At 50.0% G+C, this 26449-nt stretch overlaps 1 protein-coding gene across 1 annotated transcript; it reads left to right on the top strand.

Moving 5' to 3' along the window:
- Positions 1-5558: 5558 nt before the first annotated feature.
- LOC144892907 (uncharacterized) lies at positions 5559-26009 on the top strand. Its single transcript, XM_078781377.1, has 9 exons — positions 5559-5731; positions 8172-8233; positions 22064-22145; positions 23201-23382; positions 23584-23700; positions 24428-24636; positions 24860-25019; positions 25350-25465; positions 25812-26009. Exons 2-8 carry the CDS (start codon positions 8173-8175, stop codon positions 25451-25453), a joined length of 915 nt encoding a protein of 304 aa, XP_078637503.1. The 5' UTR covers positions 5559-5731; position 8172; the 3' UTR covers positions 25454-25465; positions 25812-26009.
- Positions 26010-26449: the final 440 nt, after the last annotated feature.

Below are 26449 nucleotides of genomic sequence, written 5' to 3'. Positions count from 1 at the left end.
TACCCGAGTTTGATACGTGCAATGAAGCAACTCGGACGAATTTCCGTCTTTGGTCGCGTCAATCCTTCCGACTCGCATTGGAGCATAGCTCCTTCATTGGTGACCCCGAACATGGACACGGCAGTTGCCCTTAAACTGCCTACCTTCTGGGAGGCTCACGCGGCTGTTTGGTTCGCCCAGGCGGACTCCCTGTTCGCCCTGCGAGGCATCACCGCCGACGACACCCGCTTCCACCATGTGGTAGCAGCGCTCGGCTCCGCCACCGCGGCCCGTGCCCTGAGCCTCCTCGAGCGCCCGCCAGCCGCTGACAAGTATGGCGCGATCAAGACGCTCCTCCTCGACGCTTTCGCCCTCTCACCGGCGGAACGCGCAGGACGCCTGCTCGACCTGCCCGAGCTCGGCGACACGCGCCCATCCGAGCGAATGGACTACATGCTCTCGTTGCTCGGCGAGCATTCTCCGGATTTTCTGTTCCGAGAGCTGTTCCTCCGCCAGCTGCCTAACCAGGTACGCCTCGCCCTGGCAGGCACGTCGATCACGGATCCCCGCGCCCTCGCCAGGGAAGCCGACAAGATCTCCTCGGCAAGCCAGCACATCGGAGCGGCTACCTGGAGCCCGCCGCCATCCGAGGCGACGCCCCTGACACCCGAGCGCCCTGCGCTGTTGGAGGCCGAACTGTCGGTGCAACTGGCGGCCGCCATGCCGCGCCGACCGCTTCCAACACGACGGCCGGGGCCTCCACCTGACCAGGCGTGGTGTTATTACCACGCCAGGTTCGGCCACAAGGCTCGGACATGCCGACCCCCGTGCACTTTCGGCAAGTCGGGAAACGGCCGGGCCGGCGTTCATTACCAGCCATGAGCGCCGGCCACTCGGACAACTTGCTTTTTATTAAGGACAAAGCGTCCGGGCGGCGTTTCCTTTGTGACACCGGCGCCCAACTCAGCATCATACCCGCCTCCGAGCAGGACAGGCAGAACGCTGTTTGCGGCCCCTCCTTGGTCACTGCTAATGGATCGGCCATACGCACCTTCGGCCCGCGCAACGTCACCCTCTGCTTCGGCAGCCAGCGCTTTCAGTGGACCTTTGTGACCGCGAGCGTCCCCATGGCTTTGCTGGGCGCCGACTTCCTCTGCGCGCAAGGGCTGCTGGTCGACGTCAAACGGGCGTCGCCTTGTCAACGCCGAGACCTTCAGCTCCCTGGCATGTACGATGAGCAGCTCCGCGCCGACCGAACTGGCATGCGCCCTCCCGACGGCGAACGAGTTCACTCGCCTGCTCGCGGAATTCCCGGCCCTCACGCGGCCGACGTTTTCGGCCGTCGCAGTGCGACATGGGATCGAGCACCACATACCCACTACGGGCCCGCCGGTCTACGCCAGAGCCCGCCGCCTCGACCCGGCCAAGCTCGCCGTGGCCAAAGCCGAGTTCGACGCGTTGGAGCGCCTCGGCATCGTGCGGCGCTCCGATAGCGCGTGGGCCACACCACTGCACATCGTGCCAAAGCCGGGGGGCGGATGGCGCCCGTGTGGCGACTACCGCCGCCTCAACGACGCTACCACCCCCGACAGGTATCCGATCCCGCACATCCAAGACTTTTCCGCCCGTTTGGCGGGACGGGTTATTTTTTCAAAAATTGACCTGATACGGGGATACCACCAGGTACCTGACAGGCCAGCCGACGTCCCAAAGACGGCCGTCATCACGCCGTTCGGCCTGTTCGAATTTTTGAGGATGCCGTTTGGCCTCAAGAACGCGGCCCAGGCGTTCCAACGCTTGATGGATGGCGTGCTGCGCGACCTGCCATTTCTTTTCGTCTATCTGGACGACATCCTCGTCGCCAGCACGTCCTGAGCCGAGCACCTCCTCCACCTCCGAACGCTGTTCGGACGCCTCAGCGAGCACGGCTTAATTGTCAACCCGGCCAAATGCCACTTCGGCACGACGACCATTGACTTTTTGGGCCACCGCATCACCAAGACCGGGGCCGTGCCGCTGCCGACCAAGGTCGAGGCCATCACCAAGTTCCCGCGTCGCCGCTCCATCAAGGCCCTGCAAAAGTTCCTCGGCATGGTGAATTTTTATCCCCGATTCGTGCCCCACGCTGCTCAGCTCATGCGGCCCCTTTACGAAGCCCTCCGGGGCAAGCCGGCCAAGCATGACATCGTCTGGTCCGCGGCCATGGACACGGCATTCACGAGCGCGAAGCGGGCCCTCGCCGACGCTACGCTGCTGGCTCACCCGGTGCTCGACGCTCCCATCGCCCTCACTACGGACGCCTCCAACTACGCGGTGGGCGCCGTCCATGAACAATGGGTGAACGGGGTTTGGCAGCCACTCCCTTTTTTCAGCCGGCAACTCCGGCCGAAGGAGTTAAAATACAGCACGTTTGACCATGAGCTCCTCGGTCTATTCCTGGCCGTTTGCCATTTCCGGCACCTCCTGGAGGGCCGCCCGTTCACCGCTTTCGTCGACCACAAGCCGTTGGTTTACGCAATGGCCAAAGTCACGGAGCCGTGGTCGGCCCGCCAGCAGCGCCACCTCTCCGCCATGTCGGAATTTACCACGGACATCCGGCACGTCGCCGGCAAAGACAACGCCGTGGCCGACTGTCTTTCTCGGGCCAGCGCGAACGCGGTCCACCTCGGCGTGGACTTCGCGCTCATGGCGGCCGACCAGACCACCGACACCACGGTGCAGGCCCTCCGGGCGACGGACACGGGCCTCCGCCTGGCCGACATCCCCTTCGCGGACACTGTCCTGCTCTGCGACGTCTCCCAAGGCCAGCCTCGCCCCATCGTGCCCGTTACCTGGCAGCGCCGCATCTTCGCCTCCATCCACGGCCTTTCTTACCCGGGCCGGAAAGCTTCTCAGAAGCTGGTGTCGGCGCGTTTCGTCTGGCACGGCCTTCGACGGGACGTCCGCGACTGGGCCAACACCTGCACGGCCTGCCAGCGGGCCAAGGTCCACCGCCACACCCAGGCCCCACTGGCACCTTTCACCGTGCCCGAACGGCGTTTCGACCACGTCAACGTGGACCTGGTTGGCCCCCTTCCCCCTTCGCGGGGTTTCACACACCGGCTCACCATGGTGGACAGGACCACCAGGTGGCCAGAGGCTGTTCCCCTCATTTCCACCACCACCGCCGACGTGGCACAGGCTTTCATCGCCACCTGGGTCGCCCGTTTCGGCGCACCGGCAGACATCTCTTCGGACCGCGGTCCGCAGTTCACCTCCGTGCTGTGGGGCGCGGTCGCCCGCAACCTGGGAGTCCAGCTCCACCGTACCACGGCCTACCACCCCCAAGCCAATGGGTTGTGCGAGCGTTTTCACCGCTCCATGAAGGCCGTGCTCATGGCCGGGCTTCAGGACGACGGTTGGGCCGACCGGCTGCCGTGGGTCCTTTTGGGCCTCCGCACGGCCCCCAAGGAGGACCTCCAGGCGTCCACCGCCGAGCTCGTCTACGGCCAGCCGCTCCGCGTCCCGGGCGAGTTCGTGCCCGACGCTACCAGTCCCTGGTCCGCAGCTCGCCAGCGCTCGGACCTCCAGGAGGCTGCCCGACGATTTGCCCTCATGCCAACGTCCCGCCACGGTGGCCCCCAGTCCTACGTCCCCCCAGCGCTTCGCACAGCGGAGTACGTCTTTGTGCGTCATGACGCGCACCGGGGGCCACTCCGGCCGCCGTACGACGGGCCCTTCCGGGTCCTGCGACGGGACGACAAGTCATTCGTCATCGACTTCGGCGGCCGGGCGGACCGGATTTCAGTGGACCACCTCAAACCGGCGCACGTGGACGTGGACCAACCACCACGGTTGGCCCTTCCTCCGCGGCGAGGCCGCCCCCCGTCCACAGTTCCCCCCGCTCGACCACCCATCACCACATCGGACCCCCCCCCCCACAACCCTCCAGGGGTCGCTCCGGCCGGGTCATCAGGACCCCCCTTAAATTGACCCTGCCGGTGCAAGTCGATTCTGGAGCGGCGTGTGTAGCGGTTACCGCTGGGTGTACACAATCGCCTTGCACCTACCAAGGACGTGGCCAGGGAGCAATCACCATGCCAGGCTCGTCCAGGCCGCCCGGACAGGCCCAGACGCGCCTCTCCCGGGCATGCCCGGACTCGCTGTTCCCGGGCTCGCCCGAGCCTCCCGGGCACGCCCGGTCTCGTCTTTCCCGGGCATGCCCAGACTCGTCTTTCCAGGGCTCGCCCAGGACACCCGGGCATGCCTGCTCTCGCCTTTCCAGGGCTCGCCCAGGACGCCCGGGGCACGCCCGGTCTCGTCTTTCCCGGGCATGCCCAGACTCGTCTTTCCAGGGCTCGCCCAGGACACCCGGGCATGCCTGCTCTCGCCTTTCCAGGGCTCGCGCAGGACGCCCGGGCATGCCCGCTCTCGCCTTTCCAGGGCTCGCCCAGGACGCCCGGGCATGCCCGCTCTCGCCTTTCCAGGGCTCGCCCAGGACGCCCGGGCATGCCCGCCCTCGCCTTTCCAGGGCTCGCCCAGGATGCCCGAGCAGGTCCAGACTCGCCTTTCCAGGACTCGCCCTTGACGCCCGGGGCACGCCCGGTCTCGCTTTTCCCGGGCAAACGCTCCGGCATAATGTGTATATATATTGCTGCCCGATAAACGGGCTTTTCAGAGTACCCGAGTTTGATACGTGCAATAAAGCAACTCGGACGAATTTCCGTCTTTGGTCGCGTCAATCCTTCCGACTCGCGTTGGAGCATCGCTCCTTCAACTTCAACCTTGTTAGCTGAGTTATATTTTCTGATTCACACTCAGGTCTGATGGCGTGGAAGTCGCTGCTGTCTGGATGTAGGCCTGACCTGGTTCTTGAGGTACTTCACCGTATTAACACGGCCAATTGGAGGGGCACGGCCATCGACCCGATCCCTGCCCACGTGTACATTGGAGGCAATGAGACTGCGATCAGGCAACCATACGAGCATTGAGGTCGGATTTTGAAACCCCAATCCCTCTGGGCCCCAAAAATGGCAATTTCAATAGGAGACCTCCACCAAGGGGAGCTGGTGCTTTAAGGTGCACCCTTTGGTCGAGTCCTCGGTCTCCTTTCCTTGAGACTCTCCCGACGAGACCAGGCAATCGTCTTTATCGGCTCAGACTCGGACATTGCGCTCTAAAGTCACATTTTCAAAGGATTTGATGTCACCCGACGGGATTATCCGAGCGGTGTAAGGTCCCCGACCATTTGAAACACGTGTTCACACAAAGCCCTCGCTACGGGGAACCCAGATCGCGCCTTTTTCACTCTGCCCGAGAAATGATCACGTGATCAGGCGTACCGGAAACACTTTCTTTGTCCACTGAGGTAAAAGCACCCTGAACTCTGCAAATCGATTTTAACATTTCTAAACCAAACGGGGCTAACAATGTAAAGTCCCCAGTAATTACTTTTATTACTATTAATTTATTTTATTTCATGTTTCTGCTTCAGCCAATATGTTTAGGTCGCATCTCTGAAACGCCATTAGAAAGCAAAATAATAATAAGAAGAATATAGCCGAAGAAGAAGAGGAACTACTAGACGAAGAAGAAGAAGTACCGGAAGAAGTAGAAAAGAAGAAGAAGAAGAAGAATTAGAAGAAGAAAAAGAAGTATCAGCATAAGAGGTATAAGAAGAAGAATAATAATAGGAGGAAGAAGAGGAGTAGCGAAGAAGAAGAAGAGAAAATTGCTTTTGGATCGCGTCATTCGCGTGCCGCATTACAAGAAGGTACGTGCAGTCCCTGTCCAATCCAGTCCGGTCTCGGTATCTCCGAAAATCCACATCAGTCGGAGTCATTTTCATTTTCTTCTGCGGGATTGTTAAATGATGTCTGCGAATCCTTTATAATCATCACCTGCTTCACGGGTGTAACACAATTGCGTGTTGTTTGCGTAGTACACGCGTTTTGGCGGGAAACAAGTCAGGCCTTTTCCTAGTTGCGTTGTACGTGCGTTATTGATTCGCCCTTTGTGTGGTTGAATGGAATCATAACTACAATTACAACTATACGTTTGATCATCCATTTGCAAACTTTGTAGAGAGCGTCTGAGGGAGACAAGCGTTTTGTGCAACACGTTACACGTGGTAACACCTTTTTGTCGTGTGACCTCACAAAACAACCCTCCGCTCGTCTTGTATGATCGATCGCATGACCTCTGACCTGACATCCGTGGGTGGGCCTTATTAGCCCCAGTTGGACTTAGTCCGAAACGGGGGTTTATGGATCGGGTCTTGTCCGTCCGGCTGTCCGCAACCATATTTCGGGGAGCATTGGGCAGATTTTTGTTCATTCTTGAAGTTGACACAAACGACACAGCGTATAACATGACGATACATGAGCGTGTAACATGACGACACATGAGCGTGTAACATGATGCATGAACGTGTAACATGACGATACATGAGCGTGTAACATAATGCATGAACGTGTAACATGATACATGAGCGTGTAACATGACGATACATGAGCGTGTACATATGACTATACATGAGCGTATAACATGACGATACATGAGCGTGTACATATGACTATACATGAGCATATAACATGACGATACATGAGCGTGTAACATGACGATACATGAGCGTGTAACATGATACATGAGCGTGTAACATGACGATACATGAGCGTGTAACATGACGATACATGAGCGTGTAACATGATGCATGAACGTGTAACATGATACATGAGCGTGTACATATGACTATACATGAGCGTATAACATGACGATACATGAGCGTGTACATATGACTATACATGAGCGTATAACATGACGATACATGAGTGTGTACATATGACTATACATGAGCGTGTACATATGACGATACATGAGCGTATAACATGACGATACATGAACGTGTACATATGACGATACATGAGCGTGTACATATGACTACACATGAGCGTGTAACATGACGATACATGAACGTGTACATATGACGATACATGAGCGTATAACATGATACATGAGCATGTACATATGACGATACATGAGCGTATAACATGACGATACATGAGCATATAACATGATACATGAGCATATGACGATACATGAGCGTATAACATGACTATACATGAGCGTGTACTTATGACGATACATGAGTGTATAACATGACGATACATGAGCGTATAACATGACGATACATGAGCGTATAACATGACGATACATGGGCGTGTACATATGATGATGCATGAGCGTATAACATGACTATACATGAGCATGTACATATGACGATACATGAGCGTGTAACATGACAATACATGAGCATGTACATATGACTATACATGAGCATGTACATATGACCATACATGAGCGTGTAACATGAGTGTATAACATGATACATGAGCGTATACATATGATGATACATGAGCGTATAACATGATGATACATGAGCATCTACATATGCAGAAGATTTTGATTTGTGATCCAAACAAAGATTGGCGACTAAAACCATGGGGCTTTGACATTTTATGTCGTTTTCTTCCTGTTTTTATTGACTTAATTTGAAATTGTATTTCACCAAAAATATTTTGGTCATTGTTAACTCAACTGGACAACCACTCCGTCGTCTGTCATCGTCGTCCGTTAACTTTTCGACGTTAACACTCCAGCATCCACAAATATTAAGCGATTCTGATCAAACTTGACATGCAGCATCCTTACCCCAAGGACCTGGTTGGTATTACATTTCAGCCCGATCCGTTGAAAAATGGCGGACTTAGGCGACCATTTTGTTTTTGGTCATGAAAACGACGTTAACACTCTAGCGTCCACAAATATTAACAGATTTTTATCAAACTTAGAATGTTTAACCCTTACCACACAAGGTAGGTTGCTATTGCATTCCAACCCGATCCGTCACAAAATGGCCACCATAGGCCGCCATATTGTTTTCAGCTCCGAAACGACGTTAAGACTTTAACGTCCACAAATATTTATGGATTTTGATCAAACTTGGTGTGTGAGACTCTTACCACACAAGGTAGGTTGCTATCACATGTCAACCCAATCTGTCACAAAATGGCCGCCATAGGCCGGAATATTTTTTTCAGCTCTTAAGAAAAGCACAAGAATTTAGGATGCTGAAACTGAGAAAGAAGTGAACACAACATTTACGGAAGTGAAATGTATAAATATAAATTGACAAAAATCTTTTTTAATTTCAGGATGCCGAAGCTGAAGAAGAAGAGTGCTAGTCAGAGACGTGCTGCTGCTGCGTGCAGAATGAGTGGGTTTCCTTTTATCTACACAACTATATTTCTGCAACATTGTTGCAAAGTGTAACATTGTATCAATTGTAAAACAAAGTGTTGTGGATATGAGGATTGTGTTTTTATATTGTACTCGCAGAAGTACCCGGCATTGCCGGGCGGGGGAGGGGAGGGGAGGGGGAAGATGAGGGGAGGGGAGGGGGAAGATGAGGGGAGGGGAACGGGGGGGAGGGGAGGGGAGGGGAACGGGGGGGGGAGGGGAGGGGAGGGGAACGGGGGGGAGGGGAGGGGAACGGGGGGGAGGGGAACGGGGGGAGGGGAGGGGAACGGGGGAGGGGAGAAGAGGGGGGAGGGGAGAAGAGGGGGGGAGGGGAGAAGAGGGGGGGGAGGGGAGAAGAGGGGGGGGAGGGGAGAAGAGGGGGGGGAGGGGAGAAGAGGGGGGGAGGGGAGAAGAGGGGGGGGAGGGGAGATGAGGGGGGGAGGGGAGATGAGGGGGGGAGGGGAGAAGAGGGGGGGAGGGGAGAAGAGGGGGGGAGGGGAGAGGAGGGGGGGGAGGGGAGAAGAGGGGGGGAGGGGAGAAGAGGGGGGGAGGGGAGCAGAGGGGGGGGGAGGGGAGAAGAGGGGGGGAGGGGAGAAGAGGGGGGGAGGGGAGAAGAGGGGGGGAGGAGGGGAGAAGGGGGGGGGAGGGGAGAAGAGGGGGGGGAGGGGAGAAGAGGGGGGGAGGGGAGAAGAGGGGGGGAGGGGAGAAGAGGGGGGGAGGGGAGAAGAGGGGGGGAGGGGAGAAGAGGGGGGGGAAGTACCCGGCATTCCGTGTATAAACGTGAGGGAGAAGGGGGGGGAGGGGAGAAGAGGGGGGGAGGGGAGAAGAGGGGGGGAGGGGGAGGGATGGGAGGGGAGAGGAGAGGGGTGGGTGGGGGAGGGGGGAGGGGGAGGGCCAGTCAACAATGACGTTGCAGTTCTCATGGTCGGAGAGCAGCACAACAATGGCGACATCGTCCTGAATCTTCGCAACAGCACGAAGCGGATTTTGGAGACTCACCGATCCTGTGACGCCCTCCAGTACCGGCGTTGCCGGGCGGGGGAAGGGAGACCCGTACATTCCCAACCCGTACATTCGCCCTCTCGACTCAAGCTCACTCGGACAAAAGCCTCGCACAAATTACACCGTGAAGGCCCAATGGCCATGTCTATGCCACAAATCAAGTACGTCAGCGAGTCGGGCGCACTGAATTGAAAATATATAGAACGCTCATACTCCGTGAAAAGTGAAGCTACAATATTTTTGAAAAATTTCATTGGTTGCTAGGAGACGGCAGCATGTAAAAACCGTTTGAATATTTGCAATACAGTTTGATCCAGAGGTAAGTGGTATGGTCTTGCTGGTTGGTGGACACGATATGTGTAAGGGAAATTATTTTGGTGTCCTGTATCTGGTCGTGCTAGTTGGTGAACATGGTACATTTAAGGGAAATGATTTTCTGTCATTCTTCTGAGTGGTTGCTTCTCCTTCCCCGTATTTTTGTTCATTTTATTGTTTTTTTCCACTCTCTTGAGTTGTGGGCCTTCCTTGAGTGGTACTACATTTATCATCATCATCATTGGAATGTCTGTTGTAAAGATACGGACATCAAGACCGTATCTTGACGCAGAGAGCATCGAGCACCATCTTTTTATACCAGGCAACGGCAAGTCGGCAACGCACTAACGCAGACCTCGCTCGGCCCCGCCCACAGCAACCTCTCTCGGCCCCGCCCATAGCTGCCTCGCTCGGCCCAGCCCACAGCGATCTCGCCCGGGCCCGCCCACAGCGACCTCGCTCGGTCCCGCCCACAGCGACCTTGCTCGGTCCCTCCCACAGCGGCATCACTCCGCCCTACACGGCACTATCGATATATTATTCGTACAATGCCGGGTACTTCTGCTCGCTGAAAACAAATCTATGTGAAACATGCGAAATCATGCTAAATGCTAATCATGCAGAAGTACCCGGCAAAAACGCAATCGCTCTGAAGTACGTGCGAACGCGTAACTGAGTTAATGGCGGCAACGAACATCACGTGATCGCTCTGAGCGAATCAGCGCGCTGCTCTGCTTCCGGTCAGATTCCGGTCATAATATTTCGCGCTGAGATAAAAATATGGTAAAAACATATTATGATATAAATTTTTAGGTCAGCCATGTTCGTCCCAGGCTCAATGGCCATGTCTGTGCCAAATATCAAGTACGTGAGCCTCTCCGTTTAGGAGTCTATCGGTAACATTACACACACACACACACACACACACACACACACACACACACACACACGCACACACAAACTGTGTTTTATATATATAGATAGTACATTGTAAAATATCACCCTCCGTCCTCCAGTTGTGTATAAAGGTCAAAGGGCATCCCATAGTTAGGTCATATACAATCACGTTTAGCCAATCATAGATTCCCTGCTTGTTGGTAGTTATTTCCTTATTCTGTGTATTAGGCTAAGGCTTTGTCTTCCATTAATTGACACTCCATTGCACCGAATTCAAATAGATAGATCCCCTTTCATTTTCATTCACAAAGCCTCAATTGCCAACTGCATTCGCCGCAGCTGCTGGGCGGTTTTCACCGCGACTCCATTAGCCACGAGGTGGGCTTCGAGAAGAAGGGGGAGGAGCCGCCGAATCCAGGGCGTGGCCCGCCCATTGTCATCAAAAGGGTGGAGCCAGCGAACCCTGACCAGCCAACCAGGGCTGGGGAAATACGATCACGGGCGTGGCGCGGGTTGATCTAAAAGCGCGTTATATAAGCACACGCGGAAGCCTTTAAAAGAAGAGTCCAAGGTGGTTGCGTTTGAGAGAAGAGTCCAGACGAGCTTGGTAAAGGCAGAGGAAGGGATCCCCACGGAGAGTTGCGCCCGTTAAGAAGTTGGCTCCACCAGCAGTTCGGCTCCACCAGCAGTTTTGGCTCCACCAGCAGTTTGGCTCCACCAGCAATTCGGCTCCACCAGCAGTTCGGCTCCACCAGCAGTTTTGGCTCCACCAGCAGTTTGGCTCCACCAGCAGTTTGGCTCCACCAGCAGTTTTGGCTCCACCAGCAGTTTTGACTCCACCAGGCAGCTTCGACCCGTTACCCAGCGGGAGCCAGATTGCGGTGGCATCGGTGGCCGTCGAGGTCCAGCCCGACGTCCCGTGCGGGATCAAGCCCGAACCATCTGCCCCAGCTGAACCTTCCCATTCCTCCTTCCAATCATTCCTGCCTGCAAATTCCCCATTCGTGTGAGTCCGTCTTTTGTTTGTTCTGTCCTGGGTTAATTAAGACTGTAGGTAAGCTAGCATTGCACTGTGTCTCCTTGATTTCTTCTGTCTTTATTTTATTATCTTTCCTTCTTCCTTGGTTATTTTGGTCCTGTAAATATAAAAAAAGAATAGCCGTATTTCAAACCTTTTTGCCTTCGTCTTCCTCTTCTTCACATCCGTGTCGTCTTTGTCTTTTCCTTCATTGAATATCTGTGGCACGATTTGGCCAACGTTTCAGGATCGGGTTAGTCTTGTTAACGGTTCGGGCCGCGGCTGCCATCCGCTCGGCAATCCAGTAACATCTTATCCGCGGTCACGAATGGGGCTGTGCACCGGCCTTTCCGGAGGCCGCGGTGCAACTTCAGGGACCACGTCGGTCAGCAATAATCGAGGGGACTAATCCCCCCTAAAGGGGGAACCATAGGCCGACGTTGGGTTCCGTAACAATTGGTGCCAGGAGCGAGATACAGACCTGAAGCGCTTAGTGCGCTCAAATTACGAGTGGGCCGAAATTGTGTTTTATAAAATCTTAAATTTGAAAAGCGTGCCATGGATGGTCAAGATGATCGGATGCCGATGGGGGAAATAGAAGAGGGGTTAGGGGTAACCCAGGACCAGGGGGAAGAAATGGAGGACAGAAATGATGATGTGGTTGAGGAGGTTTCAGGCGTGCAAGAGGGCGCCCTCGCGCACGAGGTTGCGGGCGTGCAAAATGGCGCCTCGCACATGGCTACGGCGGCCGCGCCCGCTGCACAAGTGGGAGGGATTGACATGCAGGCCCTCATTGCGCAGCTGCAGGCAGCTGCACAGATGAGTATGGGGAGCCAAATTGAGCGATTGGGAGGCCAAATTGAAGGAATGGAAAACAGAAGGAGGGCTGACAGTGAGCAATTAAGAGAGGGGTTGAACAATAAATTTGAGGGGCTCGGAAGCAAATTGGAGGGACTCGGAAGCAAATTGAAGGGACTCGGAAGCAAATTTGAGGGATTCGGAAGCAGATTAGGGGACAAACTGGGGGGCATGGTTGGCCAAGCCAAAGAAATTAATGAGGGGTTGGAGAGGGACAGAGACCGCGGGTTGAGCGAGCAGGTCCCAGGGGTGCACGAGGAGGTAACGCGGGTCGAGAAGCGCTGGTTGAGCGAGGCGGAGGAAAGCGCGGGTAAAATGACGGGTATAGAGATCGTGACCCGGGGTATGGGGCAGCCGGCGACCGCTGAGGTAGAAGAGGGAATTTTATTAAAGCCAACGGTCGTCGAGATGAATAAAGAGAAAGCAAAAGTTGAAATTGGAGAGACCGGGGGCTTAGAAAAGCATTCGCGGCAGGGAGAAGTGGATATGGTACAAAGTCTGAATTCGCATCGTGGTGCCGTACTTGCTAATCCTTATAAAGATTTGCAGGTGTTGGTGCAGGGAGGAAGAAGAACCCCAAAGGTGAGACGGGCTGCATGTGGTACCGGGAGATTTCGTAGAAAAGTGTTCAGCGCGAAGAGAATTGTCGCGCGATTGGGGTCAATATGGCATCCGGGCGTTGGTGAAGGGTCCCGTGTGAATGGAAATGGCGCGCCTGTGAGGAAAAAGTGTGCGTCGGCAAGTGGGTGTGTTATAACGTGTGGGAGTGAAACCGAGTGCGAGCGAGAATGCACGTCGGGGTGTACGGGGTGTGACACAAGGAGTGAGCGTGTTACGAAGCGCGAGTGTGAAACCGAGTGCGAGCGAGAATGCACGTCGGGGTGGACGGAGTGTGAGCGGGAATGCACGACGGAGTGTACGTGCGAGGGTGAGAGTGAGTTGGAGGAGGAGCGGGTGCGAGGATGCACGTTGGGGATGAACGGCGAGGGTGTGCGAGAAAGCACACCTGAGTTGGTTGTGGCGCGAGTGCGAGGGGGCACATCGGAGTGCGGTAGTGGGTGGATGCAAGAGTGCCCGCCCATGGTGAGTGTTACGGAGGACGTAACGGAGGAGAGGTGTGGACCGAGGTGTGCGAACGGCGGGTATGCGCAAGAAGGTGCGCGGGAGGTGTGGTGTGTAACAGGGAGTGCGGTGGTGGAATGGACGGAGTGTGTGGGATGCACTGGAGGCGCCGAAACGCCGGGCTTTGTGAGTGTGAAACGGGTCGCGTGGTGTGAGCCTGCAAGTAAAGCATCGACGTTGACCGGGTTAGCAGTTAGGGCGATGGATAGCGGGCGCTCGGTGCGCGGCACGCTTTGTTGGATGCTGAGCTGCGTGCGCGGCACGCTTTGTTGGATGCTGAGCTGCGCGCGGGGCACGCTTTGTTGGATGCTGAGCTGCGCGCGGGGCACGCTTTGTTGGATGCTGAGCTGCGCGCGGGGCACGCTTTGTTGGATGCGAAGCCTCGCGGGGATCGATGCTTCGGAGCGTCGCGCACGATTCGGGCCTGGCCCCGCCCCGCACGGTCGAGTCCGGGCCTTGTCGGGCGAGGCGACCGGTCCGGTTCCAGGGCGAGGAGGAGGAAGCGGAACGGTGCCCCCTGGTGGCGGGGACGGGGTTCCGACCGGGCGAGCTTCAGCCATCGGGCCCGGGACCGCAAGGTTCCGAGCCGCGATGATGCGTGGAACCTCGGCCCGAGCATGCCTCCTCCCCAGAGTCGTGAATCCCGGACGGATCCAACTGCAGGCGACCAAACCACCCAAATTCATTGCTCGGCTTTGCGAAGCCGAGTTTTAATGATGTGACGACGCACCGAGGCTCAGATAAAGCGGACTGTGATGATGAGGAGAGTGTTTTTGATCCGAAATTTTTTTTAAAAGTGAATAGAATTGGCAGTAATTGGAAAATTTTTGATTGGTTGCAATTGGATGAGCCAAATTGGTAGTGAGAGGTGCCCGATGTGATGGGATGGCAACTTTGCCATCCCTCACATCGGGGGCAAAGGAGCACTAGTCTTATGGGGTTTGGCAGTGAAAACTAGCCCGGGAGGGTTAGGATATCGTGTGTAGGGACTTAGAGATTGACCATAGGTAACGTTAAGGTTAGGTAGCAACATTGATACCTGTAGTGGGGACGCAGGTAGATTAGTTTGGATTATAATGACGAGGGAGCGCAATAGTTTAAAGGGGCGACTGGGAAGCGCAAGTTCCGGAGGGGAGTAGTTAGATGAGATGATGCCGTGTGTGTGAGGATCGAAAGTGTATTGAGCAGGGTATGAGTAAATGATTGTGATTGTGAGTTGTATTGAGATTGCACAGGTGTGCAACTGAACAGGTGTATGGAGCAGTGTATGAGTGGGTGATGGTGATGTGTGTTGTGTTGACCAAATGGTCCAGGGAGGAAGGAGGGTGCAGGTGGCACCAGGTGGGATTGCACAGGTGTGCAACTGCAGGTGTATGGAGAATGGTTGTGTGGAATACATGGAGTGTGGAATATATGGAGTATGGAATGGATGGTCGTGGAGTGAGTATGGTGGAAACTGTGGAGTGGAGTGGATGGTGCGAAGGTGTGAATGGGGGAAGAATGGACCCCCATCACGAATACCCGGGGAGGGTAGTGTAAGTGTTAGGTAGAGGGTACAGGTAAATGGTGGTTGGATATTGGCATCTGTGGTGCGTGTGGAAGAATGGAGTTTGAATGGGTGCATTAGTGACGTGGAAATGGCTGGGCGTGTGGCCTGTTAGTATGTGTAGTTGGTTGAGCACTCCACCACTGTGAGGATGTCGGCCAGGTGAGGCCGCAGGTGGGCTCTGGGAGCCGGTAGAGTTGTTGTGGATGGGGCCCGAGAATCCAGAGGACGGACCCGGGTAGCCCAGTGCCAGAGGGCACCGAGGGGTGACAGAGCCAGGAGGGGCCTTCCCCAGTAGATAGGTTAGGTTAAGGAGCAGGTAAGCTCGGGTGGCAACTACAGTGGTGGAGGTGTGCAGGTGGGTAGACCTGCTGGGAGAGCTACACGACTCAGCCCAGAAATTGTGCAAGGGCACCGGGAGATGAATCGGGGGAGTGAGACCCCAAATTGAGGAAGCACCACAGTTTGGGTCAATGGGAATTTGGTTCTTAAAACCGCATAGAGTGTAAGTTGGCCAATGGATTGGCAGGGAAGACCCCAGGTAGTGTAAAGTGTATTAAAGTCATTTAGAGGATAGTTAGGATTAAGAATCTCCTTGCACCATCTACATCCACTCACCTGGGGTGACGCTACTCCACACCATGCCAGGTTTGATTATTTTTATTGTGCAAATGTTTGGAATGTGAGACGCATCATGACGTGGGTGTGACATTGTGCTTTGTGTTCCATCTCTCCCTCCTTATGAGGATTGATGATGAATTGGTGATGGCAAATTTTGGATTGGTGGGAGTGAAGACGAATTTGGTGTAGGGGAAATATGGGGAAGACGTGACATTAGTGACGAATTTGAAATGTGTAGATTGTTGTAAATATGGGGTAAGGGCAAGGGTAGAGTAGGTGACAGGGGGGGTGACGTACGGTAGGGACGAGCTTTTCTCCGCTCCGTCTCCATACGCACCTCGCCTTGCATTGCCTTTATTGAAGTGTACCCTTGTGACCTTACCCCTCGCTCACCTGTCTTCCCCCCCCCCCCCCCCCTTGTCTCCCACACCAGGACTGTGCGCCACTGGGCGCCGAGGGGAGCGTGCGGGAGTCCGCCATTGTGCGCCCGAAACTCTCGCAACCACAGCTGTCTGCATCGATGCACCACTTTATGGACCACATGTCTGTGGCTGAGCACCACTTATGGACCCCATGGGTTGGGGCATGGCCCCTCTGCTGGAACCGGCCATGAAGGCCCGAGATCTTCCTGGCGGACCTGGGTCACAGGGCACCTATGCCCCACAGGTGAACTATAATAGTCGGCCCTGTGGGCCATAAATAAATAAAAATGGACACGGTTGTGCACTTTCCTTTTATTGCAAATAGGCCGCCAGCAAAGAAGATGACAACAACAGGAAGATAACATAGCCAGCAGAGGGAGCCGAAGAGCAAGACACCACCAAGGGTTTGGGTTTGGTTTTATTTAGAACTGTGGTGACTGTGCACCGATTGGTGCTTGAGGGTGTTTTTGGTGCGTTTTTGGGTGCTTCATGGTGCGTCGATGCAGAGCAGACTGTCTCCCCCCCAAAAGAACAATCACAGGTCCTGGGTTGCCATTGTAAATAAAATAGCGTCGTTGTAAATAATGCGCCCCCACCGTAAATGTATAGTTTGAAGACCATTCCGCAATTCGGTTAGTTGTGGGCGTGAATCTGTTAGGCAGGGTGCAATGGAGCAGCGGGACATATTTATTTATGTTTTAAAACTGTCACACTCAGGGTCAGGTTAAATGTAGAGGGAACTACACCTACGTGCCACACTAAACGTAAAGGTAATAGGCCCGGAACGTGCCTAAGAGGAGGAGGGTGCAGTGTTGTGGATATGATGATTGTGTTTTTTTATTGTATAGTACATTGTAAAATATCACCCTCCGTCCTCCAGTTGTGTATAAAGGTCAAAGGGCGTCCCGTAGTTAGGTCATATACAATCACGTTTAGCCAATCATAGATTCCCTGCTTGTTGGTAGTTATTTCCTTATTCTGTGTATTAGGCTAAGGCTTTGTCTTCCATTAATTGACACTCCATTGCACCAAATTCAAATAGATAGATCCCCTTTCATTTTCATTCACAAAGCCTCGATTGCCAACTGCATTCGCCGCCTCTGCTGGGCGGTTTTCACCGCGACTCCATTAGCCACGAGGTGGGCTTGGAGAAGAAGGGGGAGGAGCTGCCGAATCCAGGGCGTGGCCCGCCCATCGTCATCAAAAGGGTGGAGCCAGCGTGCCCTGACCAGCCAACCAGGGCTGGGGAAATACGATCACGGGCGTGGCGCGGGTTGATCTAAAAGCGCGTTATATAAGCGCACGCGGAAGCCTTTAAAAGAAGAGTCCAAGGTGGTTGCGTTTGAGAGAAGAGTCCAGACGAGCTTGGTAAAGGCAGAGGAATGGATCCCCACGGAGAGTTGCGCCCGTTAAGAAGTTGGCTCCACCAGCAGTTCGGCTCCACCAGCAGTTTTGGCTCCACCAGCAGTTTGGCTCCACCAGCAGTTCGGCTCCACCAGCAGTTTTGGCTCCACCAGCAGTTTTGACTCCACCAGCAGTTTTGACTCCACCAGGCAGCTTCGACCCGTTACCCAGCGGGAGCCAGATTGCGGTGGCATCGGTGGCCGTCGAGGTCCAGCCCGACGTCCCGTGCGGGATCAAGCCCGAACCATCTGCCCCAGCTGAACCTTCCCATTCCTCCTTCCAATCATTCCTGCCTGCAAATTCCCCATTTGTGTGAGTCCGTCTTTTGTTTGTTCTGTCCTGGGTTAATTAAGACTGTAGGTAAGCTAGCATTGCACTGTGTCTCCTTGATTCCTTCTGTCTTTATTTTATTATCTTTCCTTCTTCCGTGGTTATTTTGGTTCTGTAAATCGTAACAAATAATAGCCGTATTTCAAACCTTTTTGCCTTCGTCTTCCTCTTCTTCACATCCGTGTCGTCTTTGTCTTTTCCCTCATTGAATATCTGTGGCACGATTTGGCCAACGTTTCAGGATCGGGTTAGTCTTGTTAACGGTTCGGGCCGTGGCTGCCATCCGCTCGGCAATCCAGTAACATCTTATCCGCGGTCACGAACGGGGCTGTGCACCGGCCTTTCCGGAGGCCGCGGTGCAGCTTCAGGGACCACGTCGGTCAGCAATAATCGAGGGGACTAATCCCCCCTAAAGGGGGAACCATAGGCCGACGTTGGGTTCCGTAACAAAGGACAAGTATGAGGATACAAGGACCTTAAAATTATTTCACAAGGTTGTTGGCTTTTCATTTAAGTCAAATCTAGTACAGACAACTGACCTACTTTAAAGTTGTCCAGTCAGTTCAGTTGAGTTCTGCTTCCCTGGAAGCTCTAGTTTTTATTATTTTTGTGCTTCATTCTTGTGTTAAAGAGTGTTTATCGATTTGTTGCCTTCAAAGGGTTTTTGTTCACCCTGTGCTCATTTAACCGTTAGCTTAGATGCAGGGTTGGGGTCTCTAAGGCCTGGCAAGGTTTTGTTTTGCTATAAGTTATATATATATATTCTTTATATGAGCCTCTTTCTATGCTGCTATAATTTAGTTACACATAATTCAGTGACAAAATTTAAAAAAAAAAATTCAGGTTCGTGGGAAAATCTTCATTCATAACACACTACCCCCTCCTGTCCAGTCCTGGGGTCTTAGAGGCCCAGCATGATTATTGTTGTACTACAATGTTATATCATTATTTTCTTTATATGAGCCTCATTATATGCTCCAATAACTTGGTTACAAATAATTCAGTGACAAAAAATATGAAAGAAAAAATTCATTCAGGCTTGTGGGAAAAGCTTAAAAACATTTCTCCCTCTTCCTGGGGTCTTAGAGACCCAGCATATGATTATTGTTGTCCTATAACTATGTTATACAATTATTTATTTGTATGCTCCTATAACGTGGTTACAAATAATTCTGTGGCATAAATATGAAAATATTTCATTGAGGTTCTAGGTAAAAGCTTCTTTCATAAAACAACATGTCCATGTCCAGCCCAGGGGGGCAGGGGGTTATCTAATTACTTCATTATCATGACAATAGGTCCAGGTAACAAACTCTAGTAAACTTGGAGGGTGTGTGCATGGAGGGATGAACATGAATAATTTCTAATTCATTGCAATGCAATGTTCCATTGCAATGTATTCCTTCCCATTCCATATAAAATGTGTTTTTCTCTTTCATTTGCTACTGTGAGTTTTGCCTATTTTACCTGTTCACCTCTCCTCTTTGATGGTTTTAGCATCTTTGCCCTTGGATTACTTATTCGATTCCTTTGGAAAACGCAAGCTTATTCTTTTTATTCTCGGATTTTATGATTTTCACCAACTCTGCAAGTTTATGGGTCTTACTGGTCATCTTGTGGGTTTCCCACACCTGACAATAATTGGAAAGGTGTAAAGTTTTGACAAACCTGTGGAGATATCTTCCAAATAAAAGGATCAATGAATCGCCTTTTTTGAACAAATACTCATCCATGAGCATAAACTTTGATTAAGAAAGCATAACAAAGCAAAAAAAAATCAATACAAAAAACAACACTTTTACATGGGCCGGGTCTTCCAGACCCCGAGGACTGGAAAGATGTAGGATTTTTTTATGACTGCATCTAAGGGTTAAAATACGAGTACACCCGCTCACTACGGGAGCGGCAGGGGAAGCCATGTTATTATCCTTATTATTGCCAATTATTATCACGATTACCTATGTTACATTAGGTCATTGAAAAGATCAGACTGTGCCTCACCATTCTAAATTCCTGATAATAAAATTTACTTTCTGAGGATGTGGGGAGGGGGAGGGGAGGAGGAGGCAATATCGCAAATCACAAAACCCCTTGGGAGAGTGGGGATATTTATCTCAAAAAGTTGTGGATGGATTCAGACGAAAATTGGCAGAGGTAGTGCATGTGACAAGGACGGCATTATTAGATTTTGGTGAAGATCCGGATTCGGATCCGGCTAGTATAATTTTTTAAAGTGATTCTTCACCATTGGGAGATGTATCCAAAAATGATACATATCAAGATATCTCAAAAAGCTATTGACAGATTTGGACGAAACTTGTTGGACAGGTTGTGTGTGCGACAAGGAAGAATCGATTCGATGTTGGTGAAGATCTGAATATGGATTCGGATACGAGAATTATTTAATTTTTAAGTGATTCTTCGCCATTGAGTGATCGGTCGAAAAGTGATATATAACATATTTTTAAAAGTTACAAAATGCAAAAATATATATTATGCTATTATCAAAGGTGTTATTACTTTTGTAATGAGAAGCGGCTTTGGAAAAACGCCACGAAAAACTCCTTGGAAGAACTCCACGTTGCGGCATAAAGGGTCGTGTTATTAACCTTTGTGAGTTGTATTGACTACAGTATATCTGAGATCAGGTGCGTTTCTGGACATGTTAAGCATTGACTGATGGCCGGATTCCTCCAGATTTATTTAAGTTTAGTGTTAAACAGCATTAGTGACAGTTTTAAAAGGTACATGTGGTTTACATGTTTGTGGTTTATAATTGTTTTTACTTCTTGTGCAGGTGATCCCTGCAGGTGAACGGGCGCGATAAGCTATTTATATGCGTGAACACGGCGTTTATTCAATGAGGAAGATGTGTTTTCTTCCCTACCCCTTGGGGAGGTGGGATATTATTAGTATGTCTTGTTTTGTAATAACATTAATATTATGCTATTAACATTCGTTTTATTACCTTGGGAAAACACCACGATAAAGCTATCTTAACATGGATATACACCTCAACATACAACCCCCATGGCAGAGAATACCTCCCTGGAGAGGGGGGCGGTGGGGGCAAATTAATGTGCTGCAACCTTCATTGTGTGACCCGTCGTCCTCCTGGCAAGTGTGGTTGAGATTGGATAAGTAACGACCAAATGTATTGCGGTCAAAATCAGACAGACAGACACCAAATTGCATATTTTAGTATGATGATGAAGTGTTCTGCAATGTACACATAATAAAAATAAATACAGTAGCCCTGAGTGGGCTGAATGTCATCTCTTGAGGTTGTAGTTCAGACGTCTGCTGATTTTGGGCCCCTTGGAAGCCTCTGATCCCTGAGAGCCCCCCCGATACAAAATCGAAAAATCTAAGACTGAGCGATCCCGTGGACCCTTGAATAGAAGGGTTGTATCGAGTTTCAGAGCAATCAGTTGGTAAATAAGGGACAAGTAGGGATCCGACGTTTCACGGGTAACCCCCCTCCCCCCCTCAACGATCTGAATTTGAAAAAAATGAAGCCCGAGAGATTTTGTGGGTTACTGTATTGTATTAATGTCAAGTTTCAGAACAATCAACAGGGTGATAAGGGAGGAGTAGCAAAAATGGCAAAAAAAAGTTAACAGACAGACATCCTGACATCACATCCATTTTATAAGTTATAATCTCTTCGAGAATAGAGATGATGACCTCATAACCCGATGCACATTTTTCAAAGAAAAATTAGATTATCTCAACACCCATAAATGGAGTCCCTTGCGATTTTTATAAATCGCTGATTGGCTGGCCCATCATTTACGCATATCGCTCTCATGTCAGATGAAGCGCAGGCCTTTTTATGGTACAGAACTATAGATGATGGAAGAAGAGCAGGAGAACAAGATCAGAAAAAGAGATGGTGAAAAAGACATAAAATGACGGACACGATTACATAGAATTGGAGCTCTGCTCATATTGGCTCGCCTTATATGTATATCGTTATTAACATGCACAAGGTTATGAAATTAAAATATTCGTACTTTTCATGACTAATATGCCAGTCACTAAAAGAAACACAACTTGTACTCTAATATACTGGTGGACTATTGATTTTTCAGTTGGACTGCAATTTTTGGGTATGGTTTAATTTTGTTTTGTTTATTTCATTTAATTTGGTCAGATGGTTTTATAACAACTTGTTAAACACTTGATTACTTTCTTGTTTCTGTCGTGGCTTGTTATTTATTTATTTATTTTTTAATTGCTCATGCAAACTTTCCCTTTGTTCAACTTCAGAAACTTCCAGAAGGGGAAAATTGAAATCCCAAAAGGCTGCACCCCATACAGAGATGAAATATACAAACAACCAAAAGAGGAAGTACGTTAATACATTATAACAAATCAATGTTTTATGGACAGTAAAAATGTAAATTACAATTTAAATGTGCGTGTGCGCGCGCATGCATACTCGTGCACACGCACATGCACACACACACACACACACACACATCTTGTTTTTCTATTTTTGTTTCTCACAATTCTATCTCTTATGATTTTCAATACTTATTTCTCTTTTTCAATTCTTATTTTAAAAAATGCATTGAATTAATTGTGCAGTATCGGTTGTTCCTAAACTTAAATATAAATAATCTATATAATAATAGCGTAAGGACTCGACTTTGTTATCCCTTTTACGCCGCATCCAGTGACCCGATGCCCACTGCACTAATGGATTTACGATCTACGAACCGCGCTCTTTGTTTATCACGTACAGCCATACTCGAAAAATCTGAATTAGCCGACGTTGGGGCCCAAAAGCATCCGATTAACTGCCGATACGACGCCATCTTACGACGCCATCGTATTGGCGTCTGCTGGGCGAAGGCGAAGCAAGCCGTCCGCTGATTGGACAGGCGAAGGCGAAAGCAAGCTGTCCACTGAGTGGACAATCCAGAGCATGCATTTGTGCCGGTGTCGGCGATCGTTGTTCATATACGCACTCTTCATTCTCATCTTTCTTCCTAACTCTTACTCAGACAAGCAAATCCCCTATGCCATCCATAATGGTACACTCTATCCATACACCACATCCTCCCTTCCGTGGATGTTCCACGGGTTTCGGCTAGTTTAAAGGATTGCTGTAAATGATGTTAATTTCACAACATCCCATATTCAACTTTATTTAAATTGTAAACCTCAAAATATAGTTTCTCTACTTAAAGCAAGAACCTTAACCTGTAAGCAATTGACTAGTTTCCCAACTGCACGGATCATCAGCTGGGCACCGTTCTTCCTCGAGGAACACACACGCACACACACACGAAACTATTGCAACCTTTTGTAGGATTTATTGCCATGCATGAGAATAGTTTTCCACAATGTATACAATTATGATAAGATATTATATAATTTAATTATCCAATGTTTGAATAGGTCTCCAGCAGGGTATATGTCGGACGCTGGTGATTACAGGCAGCCAACGAAATTTGTCAAATTTCAAAAGACTGCCAGGACTCTTTCACAAACCTCATTACCTGCCTTTTCACCATTTTCCTCAACCAATGATGTTGCATCAGCAGTCATGCAGTCAGGCATGGCAGTCGCATCAGGAATGGGTAAGCAATTAAAATGCTGAAAAAAACAAATTATGAACATAAAAATGTGACCAAAATTATTTTGTGGAATAATTTGGATCAGGACAGTTTTCATTTGTTACTGGTCATATTTCATATTTCTGTGAAAGAAAAGAATCTCTTTTTACAGGAATATACAACATCCGTGTTGGCCTCTTCACGTGTCGTGTCATTTTATTACAGCTGCTGCAAGTCTCAGTGTCTGGAACACAAGCATCACTTTCGATGGAACCTATTTGTCAAATCCAGGAAGCGTGAGAACTTGTGATTCAATACAGGGCAGCCCTTCAAATGCTTCTGGTTTGTGTGTGCTTGAGGAGTCTGTGTGTTCATGTACATTTTACTTTTCTTGTAGCTTGGGTAAGTACATCAAAATAATGTTGTTTATGCTTTATTTTTTACCAGTTTGGATATAAATAAAATGGCTTTAATGTGACTGATTTTGTATGTTTGAGTGGTCACCTGTAGAAAAAGATTACTCTTGTATATGAATGAATGAATGAATGATCGTTTTAAGGCTATTTTCCCCACTAGAGCGGGGGTTAGCCTTGCGGGCCCCATGACAATCATGGTTCCCTGTTTTGAGGCAATGTTTTTATGGCCGGATGCCCTTCCTGACGCCAACCCTTAGTCGCCTCTTACGGTGCGCAGGGATGCGGTGTACCTATTCTAAACCGGGGTACACACCAGGATCATTCATCCCAGCAAGCTGGTACTCAATTTGCTGACCTCAGAAGGATGACAGGCTGAGTCAACCCCCCTGGTGTTAATTCAGCGATCGACCGGGATTCAAACCCAGGATCCGAGGATCCCAAGCCGGCACCCTATCCGCTAAGCCAACACCAGGCTTAGCCAAAACCAGTATAAATTTATATTAAAGGTTATATTTCCTTCTCAATATTGACATGCAACTTCACACATACAGGTATTTAAGGTGCAATAAGGAAGTAATAATTGGATATGTTTTAGTACGACTCATTGCTTTTTTGTTGTTGTTGTTGACACAAAATGATGTTCTTTTTTACAGACGTGGGCATGAGAATATTCACAATACTGCAAGAAATAAAAGAACACATGAAACAACAAGCTGTAATGGTCCAAAGCATACTTGAGAGACAGCCGCCACAGGATGCCGAATGGTCCATCAAAGACAAGTTCAATTTTCCCTTAAAAACGTTGGAGGAACTTGAAATGGCAGAGGAGTTGCTGGAAGATAAGGCAACTGAAAGGGGATTGGTACGCTTCAACCCATTTGTTTTACAACTATTTTATATTTATTCTAAAATGCAGGTTTATTCTCCTAGCGGTATGGAGGCACTTTTCTCTTTCAAACCAAGTTTGTCGATGTTTGCAGATGTTTTCATTGCAGTGAAAAGAAACACCATTACATACAGGAGTTTATGTCTGCGTGGACTAACTTCTTGACATATGCATATTGACATTTTCAATATCCTTGCAGATATCACATCTTCATGGTCTGGGTGGAATGACACAGGATGATGTTGTAAAACGCATCCTGCATCATGTTGTTGACGACAAACTTGCCATGCAATTAAATTGGAAGGGGCGAGGAACCAAGTCGCCATTCTCCCAACTGGCATTGACAAGAGCCATCATAGGTACAAGATTGTTGCTGTCCTTAGCAATGGCCTTTTCTAAAATTCCCTTTTACTTTTTCCTTTTTTAGTTTTTTGTTTTTCACCATAAGCTTGTCAAATGAAACTGCATGAAATATTCATAACTTTACACATGTACACTTTATGGAAAATAAACTTGTGATATTTTAATTAAAGTTTAAATAATAGTGCATCCTATTTACATGTATTATTTCAAAGGAATAAGGCCTCATCGTGCTTGGGTTGTTTATACAAGGTCAAACCTCATGGAAGACCTGGTTTTGTACAAGTTTGTGTGTGTAAACTTAAGTTTTTCAATTTTTTTTCCCCCAGATACAGCAAGAAGAGCTTCAGTTGATGCAGCTCAGTGTGAGGCCAAAATCAAAACGTGGCTGAAACAAAGTGCCGACAGAGGTGGCGGCCGCAGGAGTAGGTAGACAGACATAAAGGTAATTAAGAAATTTGATCATTTTGGTTTCTTTGCTAGTCTTAATAATGTGTCCGAAGTCTGCGGGAACTTGCCAAAGCAATTGGTCACTATTGTATCCAAAGATCAGCTTCGCAGCTCAAAAAGTGCCTGAGATGTCACCCAGACTTATTAACGGACAAGAAAGCAAACACAGTAAAAACTGAGTACCGTACCTCATTTTCTTAACTTGTGTCCTTCGGCACTCGACATCGTTGAGCATATTTGGTGCCTGGTGTGGTGTTGCAAACGCAATGGGAGAGGGGGGTGGAGAGCATGGGGGCGTTATGCAATATATGGTATTAATTTAGCTTCTCATATCATTACAGGTGCCAAGGCTGAAAATTATCGATGATGAAGCCCTTCGTGCCTTCCCTTCAGATAGATGGTTCTGATGATGACGAAGACTGATCTTATTTTAATGCAGAGTTCATTAGCCCGTCCTCTGCACAACAAGAGACTGGGTTTTGAAATCACGTGTGTGTGTATGTGTGTGTGCGTGCGTTTTTGTGTGTCCGTGTGTGTGTCCGGGCCATAACTTTGTTCCCATTTGAGTTGACATAATTAAATTTTCACGAAAGCTTTATTATATAAAACCACCTTTAGAGGCCATTTTTCCCCGCAAAACGGGGGTTGGCCTTTTTCGGGGACCGTGGTTGTTGTTGTTTTTCGGTCCCCTTTTTGAAGCAATGTTTTACGGCCGGATGCCCTTCCTGACGCCAACCCTTTTTGCCGCCTTTAACGACAAGCAGGGAATTACCAGTGTACTGGTACTCAATTTGCCGACCTCGGAAGGATGACAGGCTGAGTCAACCCCCCTGGCGTTAATTCAGCGATCGACCGGGATTCAAACCCAGGATCCTAGGATCCTAAGCCGGCACCCTAACCGCTAGCCCAACACCAACTTTATTATGATAATGAGAAAAAGTACCCGGCGTTGCCAGGTAACAATGAGTCGCTTCCTGAC

Source organism: Myxine glutinosa, chromosome 7 (genome assembly GCF_964187855.1).
Source record: "Myxine glutinosa chromosome 7, kmMyxGlut1.1, whole genome shotgun sequence".
In the NCBI taxonomy this organism is placed as follows: Eukaryota; Metazoa; Chordata; class Myxini; order Myxiniformes; family Myxinidae; genus Myxine; species Myxine glutinosa.
This window is presented reverse-complemented; position numbering and strand designations above follow the sequence as displayed.